Below are 14,843 nucleotides of genomic sequence, written 5' to 3' on the forward strand. Positions count from 1 at the left end.
TCCCATCTCCAGTCCCCTCCAAGGTTCTTCCTCCGCCGGTATCCAGGGTGTGAGCGAGCAGAACTCGGACAGCTCTGTCATGCTGAAGCTGGAATACAGTCCCGTACCTCTGAGAAGCATCTCCTGGCAGACGAAACCCTCAGTCATTCTGTCGCTAACAGGACACGTCCAAACCCAGGAGGTCGCCCCAGGCCCCACCCTGCTCAGTTCACAAGCCAGTGGTAACTGAACACTAGCAGAATGACTGGTTCATCTCCGCTTCTTCACTGGATTTTTATCTGCTTGATGAAGAACTCAACCCCGAGGGAAGCAGGACAGCACAGCGTTGCTCCAAACATGGGTTTTGGAGCTAGACAAACCTGAGGCCAGCCCCTGACTTTGCCACCTTCCAAATGTGTGACTTCGAGCCTCACTCTCCTCCCCTCATGGCACCAGCTCCTCAGAAGGTAAGGATTAAATACACCCATGTGCGCAAAGCACATGATAAGAGCTTAACAAACAACAGGAATTCTAATAATATGCACCAGACTCATCCTCGTGAAAGGCCATTTCTGTGTCTGTTTATTATTCGCTTCCTGCCTCACTGAATCTCTGACTCACAGGTGCCAGAGCCTCCCACCGCCCCTTGCTCCCAGGCAGGTGGGGCCCAGCCTCTGTTCTCTCCCAGTCCCTCTCAGAACCTCCTCACAGGATGCAGCTCCACAAGGGGACCGTGCAGCAGCCAAGGCTACAATGACACCGAGAAGATCAAAGCCATTCCCAGGAAAGGCCTTGGCAAGCAGAACAGAAAAGAATGTAAGAGCTGGGCAGAACAGATCATTCAGGTCACCTCCCAATGATGCTGAGGGCCTAAAAGATCTGGTGATTTGCCTGCAGTCACAGAACCTGTAGGATTCCCTGCCCCATGTGACTCCCACTAGGAGAAGCTGCCTGGCAGTCAGAGAAGCCCAAAGAATTCTCCTTCACCAGGGACAGTGCTGCCTACTACAGGGCTCCAAGGTTCTGACATGTCCCTTGGGTCTGAAGAGGATTTAGTTCAGAGGCCCCAGGAACCCAAAGCCCTGGACACACCTTTCCCAAGTCTCTTCAGGGTACCCCTAAAGCCTTTAGATCACCAAGTCAGAAACAGTACAGGGCTCCCCTTGCCAGAATTCCCCTGGCCTACACCTCTGGGCCACAGCCTCTTGGCCATACAATCCCTGGTCCTCAAAAAGTCACCAGTCACTCTTGAGGAACAGGAGATACCGTGGACAGTCCCCCCGGCTGGTCCTGAGGCCCAGCTCTCCAGCTGAACCCACAAAACAGAAATCATCATACTCAGGCCCCTCTAATTCCTCACCCCGCACAGTGGCCAGGAAAGGATGCGAGATGGTGAGGAAATCCTAGAACAAACTCCCAAAGGACAGCAACGGGTCCACCTACAGTCTTGCCTTAGTACCTACCTGGCTTTCCCCAGAGAGCAGAAGGTCTCCAGACCCCATGGTGGTAGGAGGCAGGCCACCGAGTGCAGGCTCAGACCTCTCAGCTACGGGCTCTCTGCTGGCGTCACTGGCCTGTGGCTGGTGGGCTCTAGAGAGGCCGCCAGGGTCAGTCCCAATCCAGCAAGCAGGGGCAGGTATCCCTTCTGCCCCCCATACAGGGGAGATGAGCCCTCCCTCAGCGTCCAGGTGTGGGGGCTGCTCCCCACTCACAGGCCCTGGGGGGTCCAGTTCCCGCTCCCCGCAGTTCCCTCTCCCATAAGACTGGGCCTTTGTGTCTTCAGATGCTTCCGCTTCTGCCTTTTCTTCACCCAGGGCCATTGAGACTCCCTACCTAGGTCAGGGTTCTGCTGAAGACTTCAGCTTCCTACAAAACAGGGGAGGGGAGAGAAAAATATAAATCTTCTGCATCTGTGTTCAGGAAGCCTTGTTTTTTAACAATTAAGGCAAACATATTTTTGGCCAAAGGAAAAAGGATACAAATGATGACTACTTCCTCAGAGGAGCACTGAGTTCCGGCTTTTCCCTGGCCCCAGACCTTTCCAAAGGGGACACAGAAGCACACCATTTTCCCCTCTGCTTTCATAGTGGATGGTGCCATCCCCACCAGCAGACACCCAGGAGGGTCAACACAGGTCCAAAGTCCAATCAAGGCTGGGGTCCTGCCTAAGTCACCTTTTTGCCCTTTTAGCCCAACCCCACTGGAAAAGAGTCCTGGTGGGACCCTTCCTGTGCACAGGCCCACAGTGGTTCTGTTGTCCTAACGGTCCCCTCAGCAAGCAACTCAAGCCTGGCTCTGACTGTTCTATCCTAGAGAACAGCAAGTCAGGCCATGCCCAGGCCTCAGCTGGGCACTGGAAGAATGCCCCCCAAGATGCTTGGCTCTGCCTGGCAGAGGAGGCAGGACCCTCTTTTTTCTTTTTTTCGAGACAGGGTCTTACTCTGTTACCCAGGCTAGAGTGCAGTGGTGTGATCTCAGCTCACTGCAGCCTCAACCTCCCCGGGCTCAGATGATCCTCCCACCTCAGCCTCCTGAGTAGCTGGGACTAAAGGCACAGGTCACCACGCCTGGCTAATTTTTGCATTTTTTGTAGAGACGGGGTTTCACCATGTTGCCCAGGCTACAACCCTCTCAAAGCACAGAAACCACATCCAGGCTGTGGAACAGGTAAGGGCTTCTTGTTCCAAGGATGGCCAGTGACCAAAGAGAAAGACCAGCAACTCTCCTCAGGCTGGCCTGGGCTATGCTGTACCTGATGACGGAGGGAAGCTGTGGAAAGCTGGTGGCTAACAGTGGTAGGGTAAGTGTAACACGGCATGTATGTACATGAGAGTGAGAGCCAGGCGGCAGGCAAGTAGGCGAGGGAGCATAGGCAGAGCACTCAGGGAAGGATGATGATTTGGGAGCTGAATCTGCAAACAGGACCATTCCAATACAAAGAGGTTCAGGAACAACAGAGGGACACCACCCTCAGCCTAAGCATGCCAGCAAGAGCTGGTGCTGGGAGCCCTGGCGGGATGGGGCAGGGGGCCAAAAGGCCAACAGGAGGAAGACTAACGCTGGGAGGACATGGAAGGGGAGGTGACGGAACCGTGAATGCCCAGGATGTCGGCAGCTACCTGGAGTGCACTGGGTCAATCTCAAAGCTTAAGTGTGGGCAGAAATGGCCTTGTTTCCTCAGACAGGAAGCAAAAAGATGGTAAGAGGAGATGCTGGTGGACAGCCTGCAAAGGCGGGAGTGGCTGTGGCTGCGGGCTCATCCTACTTAGCTCGCACACTGGGAAATACCACCTAGATGGTCACTGCACACACTGAGGCCTCATCGCACTGGGATCCAAGAGGCCCCTTCCCTACCCTGCCTGATGGAGAATGCCAGGCTCCAGCCTGATTCAGAGGTGACCATGGAGGAGAGCATGCCCTTCGCATGGACTCTCGTCTAATTCCCACAACCACCAGGTGGGGCAGGAACTAATCAGAAAAACAATTATTTTTGAGTGGTAATATACAGCTCAAATGTAAAATGCACAATAGATATAAGTCTCTCTCCGCCCTCGTCCCCCACTCCTTTGCTAAAATGAGCCGGGGCAGGCAGAGCATCTATGACAGTGCCTGGCATGGTATGGACACTAAGTGTTGGCTATTGTCATTAGTGTCATGGGGAGGCATCAACAGAATCAGTGTAACAGGCCACCTTATAAGGAAGGACAAAGGAGCCAAACAGGAGAAAAAGCAGCACATTTTTAAATATAAATCAAACAAAATATTTACTACTAGATACTCCCACAAAAACAGGGAACCAGCCTCACTAGTTTTGTGTATGACTCTTGTTTCCTGATGCAAATACTATTTCATCCTTCCCTCCCTTTTTTTTTTTTTTCCCTGGAGACTGAGTCTTGCTCTGTCACCCAGGCTAGAGTTCAGTGGCGTGATCTTGGCTCACTGCAACCTCCACCTCCCGGATTCAAGCGATTCTCCTACCTCAGCCTCCCGGTAGCTGGGACTACAGGCGTGTGCCACCATGCCTGGCTAATTTTTTTGTATTTTTAGCAGAGACAGGGTTTCACCATGTTAGCCAGGCTGGTCTTGAACTTCTGACCTCGGGATATCCACCCACCTCCCAAAGTGCTGGGATTACAGGCATGAACCACTGCACCAGACTTATCCTTCCCTCACTTTTTTAAAATATAAAAGTAGCAAACTGTATGGGTCATACTATTCAGAACGTTGCTTTTCTTTTCTCTACAAAAAACGTCTAGGGGATCATTCCTAAGCAATACAGCAGGTCCTTCAGTAACATCACTTGGTCCAATATCTTTTTTTTGAGACCTCGAGTCTCACTCTGTCTCCCAGGCTGGTGTGCAGTGGTGCAATCTCAGCTCACTGCAACCTCTGCCTCCTGGGTTCAAGCAATTCTCTTGCCTCAGCCTCCCGAGTAGCTGGGATTACAGGTGCCCGCCACCACACCTGGCTAATTTTTCTATTTTTAGTAGAGATGGGGTTTCACCATCTTGGCCAGGCTGGTCTTGAACTTCTGACCTTGTGATCCACCTGCCTCAGTCTCCCAAAGTGCTGGGATTACAGGGGTGAGCCACTGCACCTGGCCAATATTTGTATTTTTAATAGAGATGGGGTTTCACCATCTTGGCCAGGCTGGTCTTGAACTTCTGACCTTGTGATCCACCCGCCTCAGCCTCCCAAAGTGCTGGGATTACAGGCATAAGCCACACTGCCCAGTCGGTCCAATGTCTTCTCATTATATCACTGATGAGAAGAAACCCTGATTCCTGGCTGAGGTCATTGTCTGTATGGAGTGTACACATTCTCCCCATGTCTGCTTGGATGATATCCAGTTTATCTGGATACTCAGGTTTCCTTCCACATCCCAAAAATATATACTTAGGTGAATGGGGCTGACTACATGGTCCTGGTCTGAGTTGGTGGTATATGAGTGAGTGCACCCTGCCATGGGATGACGTCCTGCCCATGACTGGTTCCCTCCTTACACCCTCAGCTGCTGGGACAGGCTCCAGCCACCTGCGACCTTGAACCCATTTGAGTAAGCAGGTAAATCATAACCTTGTTTTTTTTTTTTTTTTAAGATGAAGTCTCGGTTTGTCACCCAGGCTGAAGTGCAGTGGCGCGATCTTGGCTCACTGCAACCTCTGTCCCCTGGCTTCAAGCCATTCTCCTGCCTCAGCCTTCTGAGTAGCTGGGACTACAGACACTCACCACCATGCCTGACTAATTTTTGTATTTTTAGTAGAGATGGGGTTTCACCATGATGGCCAGGCTGATCTGGAACTCCTGACCTCAAATGATCCGCCCTAGTTGGCCTCCCAAAGTGCAGGGATTACAGGCACGAGCCACCACGCCTGGCTCATCTTACTTGTTTTTATTCATCTTTCATAAATGTATGTACAGCTCACATTTATTTCAATATTTAATTTAGAAGTGCTTTACAGTTTATTTAGAAGTTTGATGATGCTTTCATAACCAGAAATATGCCATAGGAGCTTAACTCTTATTTATATCAATTAGACTATGGTAAAATTGGTTTCTTCATATGTCCTTTCAAGTGGCAGAGTCACGGTTTCCAAAAACCTACTGATGACATCAAGTGAGGACTTATTGTACACAGAGAGCTTCCTCTTTCCTTTTCATTACTGCCCAGCGCTGTATTCTGGAGCAAGGACGCACTAGTTTATTTCACCAGTCCCTTATTAGTGGACATCTGGGTTATTTCTAGTCCTTTTTGCTAGTCCAAACAATGCTATGATGAGTCACTATGCACACACATATGTGCTGGCACATCCTCAGCACAAATTGCAGAAGTAGAGCTGCTGAGGCGAAGGGTGCCCAGGGGCATGCTTTTGGCACACACTGCCGAGTGGCCCTCTGCTGAGTGGTATCACTCTACACTCCACCAGCACATGTGAGGGCCAGTTCCCACGGGACCCAGGGTCTTTAATCCTCATGTCACAGATGGGGAAATGAAGGATCTGAGCAAGACAAGTCCAGGACTGCCCAACTCCAGAGCCTAAGCTGTTTATGAACCAAGTGGGGAATAAGTGATCAAACAGTTAAGCCACAAAGCAGAAGAGGGAGAAGACTGGTGGAGGGACAATGAGAAGAGTGACAAGTCTTGCTGCGACAGAGATCTTATGGAGCCACATCCTCACCTGGTGGCTCTTTAAGAAACTGCACATGAAGATGTTTACAGGCAAGGTGTGTTTTCACAACTAGGGGAACACGCTGAGCCCTTGAGCTGGAAAAAACAGGGTGAAGGCCGGGTATAGCCCATAATTCCCAAATGCTACTTCTTGCTCCATTTCTAAAAACTCTCAATGGCCAGAGATCCCCACACCCCTCACTAAAGGGTGCGGTCTTGAGACAGGGTGCTGGAAGAAGATGATGGTGGGGCAAAGGAGGGGTGCAAACAAATTATCCCTTTGTTTTGATGATGTAGTTTTTATTTATCTTGTCTGGACCTCATTATTCAAAAAAAAGGAGGTATCTATTTATCTTGGAGAGATGGGGAGTGGTGAGCTATTACAAACTATTCATTTGACATCCCTAAGTAACTTACAAGGATACACACAAATCTAAACTAGGTTAGTGGTGTGGCCAAAGCCCCTTCAGCAACCAGGTAAGAAGGTCTGAAATTCAATGATGCTCATGGAAATGGTGCGTCTATAACGACGGAATGAAGGTAGTTACTCTCTCAGACTGGATAAACAGTCCCTTCCTAATTTTATTAATCTGCCTGACAAATCATGCTTTTCCCCCTGTACTATACAAGTTTATTATGAGAACCAAGACAGACACGTGTGAAAAAAAATGAAAACTAATCTATAATGCATTCAAAACTGTCTATGAAATGTTACCAAAATGCAACGAAAGGGAGAAATCAGTTGGGATAAATATAATCGGGGAAAACTTCCTGAATTAATGACTGAAGACAAACCACTTTTAAAACAGCAATCATGCTGAAGAAAACACTGGCCCAGGCTATGATAAACGCACAAGTTTTGGATTCCTAGGACTCAACTCTGTCTGCATCTGCCAGGTGGCCATCCGTTAACACTGCAAGGTCTGGTCTTCATTTCCATAGATTCAAGATTTTACATATCATTACTTCTAACCCTCTGGGGTAGGGATGGAGGGGACAGATTCGGTTTGGAACTCTTTTTTTTTTTTTTTTTTTGAGACGGAGTCTCGCTCTGTCGCCCAGGCTGGAGTGCAGTGGCCGGATCTCAGCTCACTGCAAGCTCCGCCTCCCGGGTTTACGCCATTCTCCTGCCTCAGCCTCCCGAGTAGCCGGGACTACAGGCGCCCGCCACCTCGCCTGGCTAGTTTTTTTTTTGTATTTTTTAGTAGAGACGGGGTTTCACCATGTTAGCCAGGATGGTCTCGATCTCCTGACCTCGTGATCCGCCCGTCTCGGCCTCCCAAAGTGCTGGGATTACAGGCTTGAGCCACCGCGCCCGGCCCGGTTTGGAACTTTTAATAAGAGACAGCTTATCCTTCTCAGACTGGTGAACAGCACTTGTTGTGTTGGACCCACAGTGTCTCCCAGGTCATCAGCTTTAAACAATCTCCTAATGTGGGGCCTCCTGTTCTCGGATCACACATTTTACAGTGTTCTGGAGGCTAGTAGCTCCATGATGGGGCACAGGCCCCAGTCTCCTCCCAAATGAAGAAAGTGCCAGGAGGTTGGACTGAATGACAGGAGGCATCAGAGCACAATGAACTCAACCCTCTCCTCTGAGAAAGGTCTGTACACACCAGAACTGCCTTGTCCTTTGTCCAAACCAAGAGACAAGGCACATAAGCTTCAGGATATTCTAGGGACCATCTGGACTTCGCTATTAAAACTCTAGTTTCCAGAACCTGAAGAGGCTGTATGATCCACCAGATATAATTAGGAGTGATGTAGGCTTGGCTTACTCTCACCCTACAGTAAAAATACGCCCACAAATCATGCATGTGGTAACACAAACTCTAAGCCTGGACATCTGACCCTTCTTGGTATATGCTGCATCACCCTAGGACACTCCTGTCACAGCTGCCGGGCTTCCTCCCACTCACTTCTGTCCAGGATGGAGAGAGGAGGACTGGGAACTGTGGGAGGGGCGAGGCTCTGCTCTTGCTCTTGACTAAACCCCTCAAACAGATGAATGATCAACTAGAGAGCAAGCCTTTGAACAAAAAAAGACCTCCGGCAGGACCTTTTTTTTTTTTTTTTTTTTTTTTTGAGATAGAGTCTCGCTCTGTCGCCCAGGCTGTAGTGCAGTGGCACAATTGCAGCTTACTGCAACCTCTGCCTCCCAGGTTCAAGGGATTCTCGTGCCTCAGCCTCCTGAATCGCTGGGATTACAGGCATGCACCACCATGCCTGGCTCATTTTTTGTATCTTTAGTACGGACAGGGTTTCGACATGTTGCCAGGGCTCGTCTCGAACTCCTGAGCTCAGGCAATCCACCCGCCTAGGCCTCCCAAGGTGCTGGGTTTACAGATATGAGCCACCATGCCTGGCCTCTTTTTTTTTTTTTTTGTAGATGGACTCTCACTCTGTCGCCTAGGCTGGAGTGCAGCAGTGAGACCTTGGCTCACTGCAACCTCTGCCTCGTGGGTTCAAGCAATTCTCCTGGCTTAGCCTCCCAAGCAGCTGGGACTACAGGCACATGCCACCATGCCCTGCTAATTTTTCTATTTTTAGTAGATACGGGGTTTCACCATGTTGGCCAGGCTAGTCTTGAACTCCTCACCTCAAATGACCCGCCGGCCTTGGCCTCCCACAGTGTTGGGATTACAGGCGGGAGCTACCACGCATGGCCAGAACTCTTTTAAGTCGTGAGCTCCTTTTAGAACAATCTAATTATACCAACTTTGCCCTGGGAGCTCTGTCCTGGCAAGGGCTTGTCTCTGTACCTGAGCACACAGTCACCTGTGCCAGCTACAGAGGCCAGGTGTTGTCAGACTGAGCAAGCCCTATGAGTTCAGGGTCAAAACCTCGACACTTGTTTTCACAGGAGGCCACAGGTATAATTGATAATTGCTATGAACACACAGTGGCAGAACCTGCCCACAGAACTAGACAAAGAGGCTATCCATGCTGCTCTTTCTCCAATAACATGAAACTGTCCACAAGGAAACAGAAGGCAGGACCCAGCAGAGGTTGCTGGAAGAACTCCAGGGGAACTAGATTTATGGAATAAAGGAGCTTAAAGGCAGAGGCCAAGTGGCGTGGGAGGCAGCAGAAAAGGAGGTAAAGACACGTAGCAGAAGCCAACAAAGGGGCCAGTCACAAGAGGTGACTGAGGCCTGCTTCAGGGTGGTGTGGGTGCCAGAAAAACTGTGGCTGGAGGTCTGAGACTGGGAGGCCAGCAGCAAAGAGCAACTGCCATTTCCACCTGCTCCTGCCCTGCCGAGAAGTCCCCCTGGAGCCCCACAGTCCCCCATACCAGCCTTGTCTTCCACTGTGAGGTAGGTCACTCTGAGCACTTTGTACCCCTTCTCTGCAGATAAAACCAAAGTAAAGTGAAAATGAAGAAAAGACTCAAAGCTACAGAGGGTAAACTGTGTGTGCTGTGGCTTGGCCATGGGCTGAGGCCATCCCCAGGATCCTCAGGCACCACGAGCCCGTTCTTTTCTTCCCAGGGCTGCTTCTGGAAGTTTTGCTTAGAGTCAAAAGAACAGAAGGAGTCTCCCAAGGGCCTAGGAGGAGCCAGTGGGTCCCTCTAGATCAATGTGGTAGGGAGGGCTGTGGGCCAGGCTGCTTGGCTGTCTGTTCTCTCACCTTCTCACTCACTTATCTGTTGGCTGACTGACCAGGGCCACCAGACAGCCTCCCAGCAAGGCCAGTCTTCTCACTTACAGGGCAAAGTCTTCAGATGGCTTTTTTTTTTTTTTTAAATTTGCGATGGAGTCTTGCTTTGTTGCCCAGGCTAGAGTGCAGTGGCGCTATCTCACTGGACCCTCTACCTCCTAGGTTCAAGCAATTCTCCTGCCTCAGTCTCCTGAGTAGTTGGGATTACAGGCACCCACCACCACGCCTGGCTAATTTTTGTATTTTTAGTAGAGACAGGGTTTCACCATGTTGGCCAGGCTGGTCTCGAACTCCTGACCTCATGTGATCCTCCTGCCTCGGCCTCCCAAAATGTTGGGATTACAGGCGTGAGCCACTGCGCCCAGCCTAGATAGCCTTTAAAGAAATGTAAGTCACATCTACAAGGAGCTTGACTGAGTCCCAGTTACTCCTCCCCTCAACTCCAAGTTCTCTGGCCTCCTCAGCAGTCAGCAGAGTGTCTGTGTGTAACAAAGCTCAATGTACAAGGATGCCGAGGTTTGAATATGTCAATCAACTGCACCTTTTTTCCCACCAAAGAGCAAAGCAGAAAAACACCTTCCTTATAAGAAAAATCACTGTCAGAAGAGGCTGTACCTGAACCACATGGGTGCATTTCCACAGACCACTGCTTTTACTATACTGACAGTTTTTATTTTTCCATTTATTATTTTTGTAAGAGACAAGGCCTCGCTATGCTGCCCAGGCTGGTCTCAAACTCCTGAACTCAAGCCATTCTCCCTCCTTGGCCTCCCAAAGTGCTGGGATAACAGGCATGGGCCACGGTGCCCGGTCCTGACACTTTTTTTGTGAGGTCATCAGGCTACATGTATGAAGACTGAGAAGAATCTTACCGATTCTCTCAAGAGATACTATTTAGAATGCCACTCACTGTACCATAGCATTCTCTTTGGAGAACCCATGGGAGAATTCTCTGGCCTCAATAACAGAAACAGCTGTCTCCACTCAGCAGACATTTTCACTTTGTAAGTACTGGCAAAACTGATAAAAAAAAAATTTCCCTCTGCTTTGGCTGCTACAAAGCTCAGGGCCAAATACACAATCTCACTTGAGTAAAATGCATAGGACAGAGAGGTACTTGCCTTTTTGTGCTAATCTCTCCCTTGACTTTCTCCTATTTTTTTTTTTTCACTCCATGTGCCTCAATTGCTTTTATTAAAAATCCTGTTATATCAAAGTATCTTGGAACAATTCCTCGAATAGTTTTTTTTTGAACAAGATAAATTGTTAAAACAAAAAATAGAAAAAAGCTCCTAAAGCCAAGATTTTATTCCAATACCATAAGAAAATAAAACCCATTTACCCAATACTTCTACAAAGCAAATGTAGATACTCGGGTTAGTACTTCACTATCAAAGTGTGATCCAGCACCAACAGCATCTGCATTACCTCAGAGCTTGTAGGGAATGCAGATTCTCAGGTCCTACCCCAGAACCTTGGAATGAGAACCTGCAGTTTAGCAGTATCTCCAGATAACTTGGTAAGCACAATGTTTCAGAAGCACTGGGTTGGTAAGTAAGGCTGTTTCAGCACCCTGAGAAGGAACAACTAAAATAGCTTTAAAACCATTCCTTGGGTGCCTATATGCCAGTTACACACAAGAAAATTTACGGTCCTTGTCTTCAAGGCCTCTGCAAAAGGACATTAGAAAAGGCTTACACCTTGTGGCAGGTTTTTAATGGCTAATTATAGAGTACCACAGCTGGAAGGGAGTCCTCAGAAATAATAATATTCCCTAGAAAGAATTTGAGATTCACGGTGGCTATGTTAAAAACAGAATCACAGACCTGAAATTCTCCTGTGCCAGTTACAGGTGAGAAGGGGAAAGGTATTTGTTCTGGAAACTGGAAATAATTTAAGATAAACTGGTATGCCAAGGGAGCTTACAGCTACAAGGAAATGTGCAACTTAACCTGTTTCCTGTAACCAGAAAGTGGTACAGGAAAACCTGGAAGTGACGCAGTGTCCCCCAAGGGTTGTATCTGACACCTCTAGCTGGCAGACAGGTCTAAAGCCAACAGGAACACTTCTTGGGCTTTTCACAATGTTTGTGAACAACATTAAAGACAGTAGTTTCTTCATGAGAACAAATTTAAGTTATAAGGAGAGTCCACCTCCATAAGCTCTGCTTCTATCTGGATGGATCAACCATGTAAAGATTTTCTGTCAGCCATACGAGGACCCAATCTATTTGGCTCCTCTGATTTTACATGACCATTTCAGGTACCAGACCCCATTAAGAGTGTATCAGGTACAACTGTAACTCTTGGCCAAACTGCTATTTGGCACCGAATCAATCTTTAGCTGGTGGTGAGACTCCAGACACATAAACAGATAATATTCTATGGAATACTTTCACTGTGGAAAGAGAATCAGCAAAGGCTAAAGAGATGTTTAAAAATCAGCCATCAGGCTGGGCACGGTGGCTCATGCCTGTAATTCCAGCACTTTGGGCGGCTGAGGTGGGCGGATCACCTGAGGTCAGGGGTTCAAGACCAGGCTGGTCAACATGGCGAAACCCTGTCTCTACAAAAAATACAAAAATTAGCGGGACATGGTGGTGGGCGCCTGTAACCCCAGCTACTTGGCAGGCTGAGGCAGGAGAACTGCTCGAACTCGGGAGGAGGAGGTTGCAGTGAGCTGAGATTGTGCCACCGCACTCTAGCCTGGCCAAGAAGAGTGAAACTCCCTCTCAAAAAAAGAAAAAAATCCGCCATCAGATAACGGGCCAGGCACCGTGGCTCATGCCTGTAATCGCTTGAGCCCAGGAGTTCAAACCAGCCTGGGCAATATAGAGAGACATCATCTCTACAACAAAATAGAAAATTAGCTGGGCGTGGTGATGTGCACCTGTGATCCCAGCTACTTGGGAGGCTGAGGTGAGAGGGACTCTTGACTCCAGGAGGCTGAGGTCACAGTGAGTTGAGATCATGACACTGCACTCCAGCCTGGGTGATGGAGTCAGACCCTGTCTCAAAAAAAGGGATCGGATAAGGACCAAAAAGCAGAGAGATCCTGAAAGGTCAAGTACTATACAGATATTTCATATTAGTGAGTGTATTCAAGTATCCATTTATTTTTCTCCTAACAACTGCTAACAGCTAACAGCTACAGATCATTTTCTTTGTGCCAGGAACTATGGTAGGCACTTTACATTAATATCTTATTTAATCCTCATAACCCATCACATAGGTACTATTACTATTCCCATTTTCAGGATGAGGAAACCAAGACACAGAGAAGTTAAATAACTTAATGACATGCCTGTAATCCCAGCACTCTGGGAGGCAGAGGCAGGAGGATTGCTTGAGCCTAGGAGTTTAAGACCAGCCTGGACAACATGGCAAGAACCCCATCACCATTAAAACAAACAAACAAACAAACAAACTTAATCAGAGTTAGTAACATGGCAGAGCTAAAGTCTGTTTGACTTAGAAAGCCTGAGCTTAGCTGCCTTCCTAACCTGTAAGAATAACTAGCTCAAGAAGTTAAATAAATATTTCTGTTGTGTCACCTTTGGGCTACCATGCTGACTTTGTTTCCTTTTGGCTTCCTTCCATCATTGAGTGCCTTTTATGTTCCAAGCATTGTGCTAGGGGCTGGGGAAACCGCAATACAGTGTGATGTGTAAAAATAGAGGTCGGAGAAGGTAGCCCTGAACAGGGAGGAGTTATCAGTCGCAGGGTGAGTAAGTGCCTTCGAAAGCTTTGCAAAAGAGCTTAAACTGAATTCCTTGTTTTTTTTGTCGTTGTTGTTTTGTTTTCTAAGTGGGCCAGAATTGACTCAACAGAGGGTGGGAAAGGGGAATGGAGTGAACAAAGTAAAAAGTGGTGACTTCTAGATCTTTCAACTAAACCCAAAGCAAACTGACTCAACACCCTTTGTCACACACTTTAACACAACATTCTCCATACCCTAGATCTGAGGACTGTTAGATTATTTACAAATGCTACCTCCCTTCGTGGTCCTGATGAATTCCCAGGGAGGTCCAATCTGTCCTGGCAGGTTTCCGCTCATTTTTGTTACAAACAATACACTAAACCCAAACTACTAATCATCAAGGGCTGGAACAGGTTTTGGACATTCGTCCCCAGGCTGCTGAGAACTGTTCTAGTGATGACAGTTAGAAAGGGTAGCTCTCCGAGGCAAAAAAAAAAAGAGACATCTAGATTTTTTCGCTCCGCATCTGGGCGCTGCAGCATCCACGGTGATAAGAAGACATCACTGGTCTCCATCTTTCGAGAGGGAAAGGCCCGCGCTGCACTAGTCCCGACTGGGTAGCTGGGTAAACAGCCCACGCTCGGCAGAGGCCTGAGGGAAAGTGACCTCCCCAGGGGCCCAGGACCACCAGCAGCGCAGCTGCTCCGCCACCAGATGCGCGGACTCGCGCGCTCCCTCGCCGCGCCCGGGCACTCCCAAGCCCAGCCGCCCGCCTCGGCCCCGACCCCTCGGCCGCCACAACACACGCTGTTCCGCCCGCAAAATGGAGGCGAAGGCACGAGGCGCCCCCGCCCCCAGGGAGCCTTTGTGCCCTTGCCGGCGGGGACGCGAGGCCAGACGGCCCGCACCGCAAGGGCCCCGCAGGCACCGAAGGGAAGGGGCGGAGGGGGCCGGGCTGCGCGCGCGGATCTAGCCCCGGCCACCGCCCCCAGTGCCGCGGGCAACCCGGACACCAGCACCAGAGCGCGGGACGCTGCCTACCTACCGCACCGCGAACGCTTCGCACATCCGGAACGGCCTCAGCAGCCCCATGCGGTGGCCCCAAGCTGGGGGCCCTGACTGCAACCGCGGCCCTCCAACCGCAGCCCGAAACGCGAAGGGCGGGACCGAGCGCCAACCACGCCCTTCGGACGCGGTGAGCACACCCTTCTTCCCGCCCCTTCTCCCTCCGCGGGAGAGCGTTCGGCAGTGTTGCGCAGCCAATCTCAACCCTCAGCCGGGGCTCGACCAATACGTGGACGCTTCTGCAAGATGAGCCCGCCCCCTACTTCGTCTT

General features: G+C 49.5%; 1 protein-coding gene across 5 annotated transcripts in view; it reads right to left on the bottom strand.

Annotated features, from left to right (window-relative positions):
- CEP68 (centrosomal protein 68) overlaps positions 1–14,675 on the bottom strand; it is a 30,824-nt gene extending 16,149 nt beyond the window's left edge. The window contains exons 1-2 of one of the 5 annotated variants that reach the window (XM_074011651.1): positions 14,553–14,675; positions 1,692–1,845 (exon numbers count right to left, since the gene is read on the bottom strand). In XM_074011651.1, the coding sequence (XP_073867752.1) occupies positions 1,692–1,799 (108 nt within the window). In that variant the 5' untranslated portion in view covers positions 1,800–1,845; positions 14,553–14,675. Of the gene's footprint in view, positions 1–1,438; positions 1,846–14,548 lie in introns of all 5 variants that reach the window. The other 4 variants (XM_065527025.1, XM_015433588.3, XM_065527024.1 and 1 more) reach the window with 4 other exon arrangements.
- Positions 14,676–14,843: the final 168 nt, after the last annotated feature.

The sequence above is a fragment of the Macaca fascicularis genome, chromosome 13 (genome assembly GCF_037993035.2).
Source record: "Macaca fascicularis isolate 582-1 chromosome 13, T2T-MFA8v1.1".
In the NCBI taxonomy this organism is placed as follows: domain Eukaryota; kingdom Metazoa; phylum Chordata; class Mammalia; order Primates; family Cercopithecidae; genus Macaca; species Macaca fascicularis.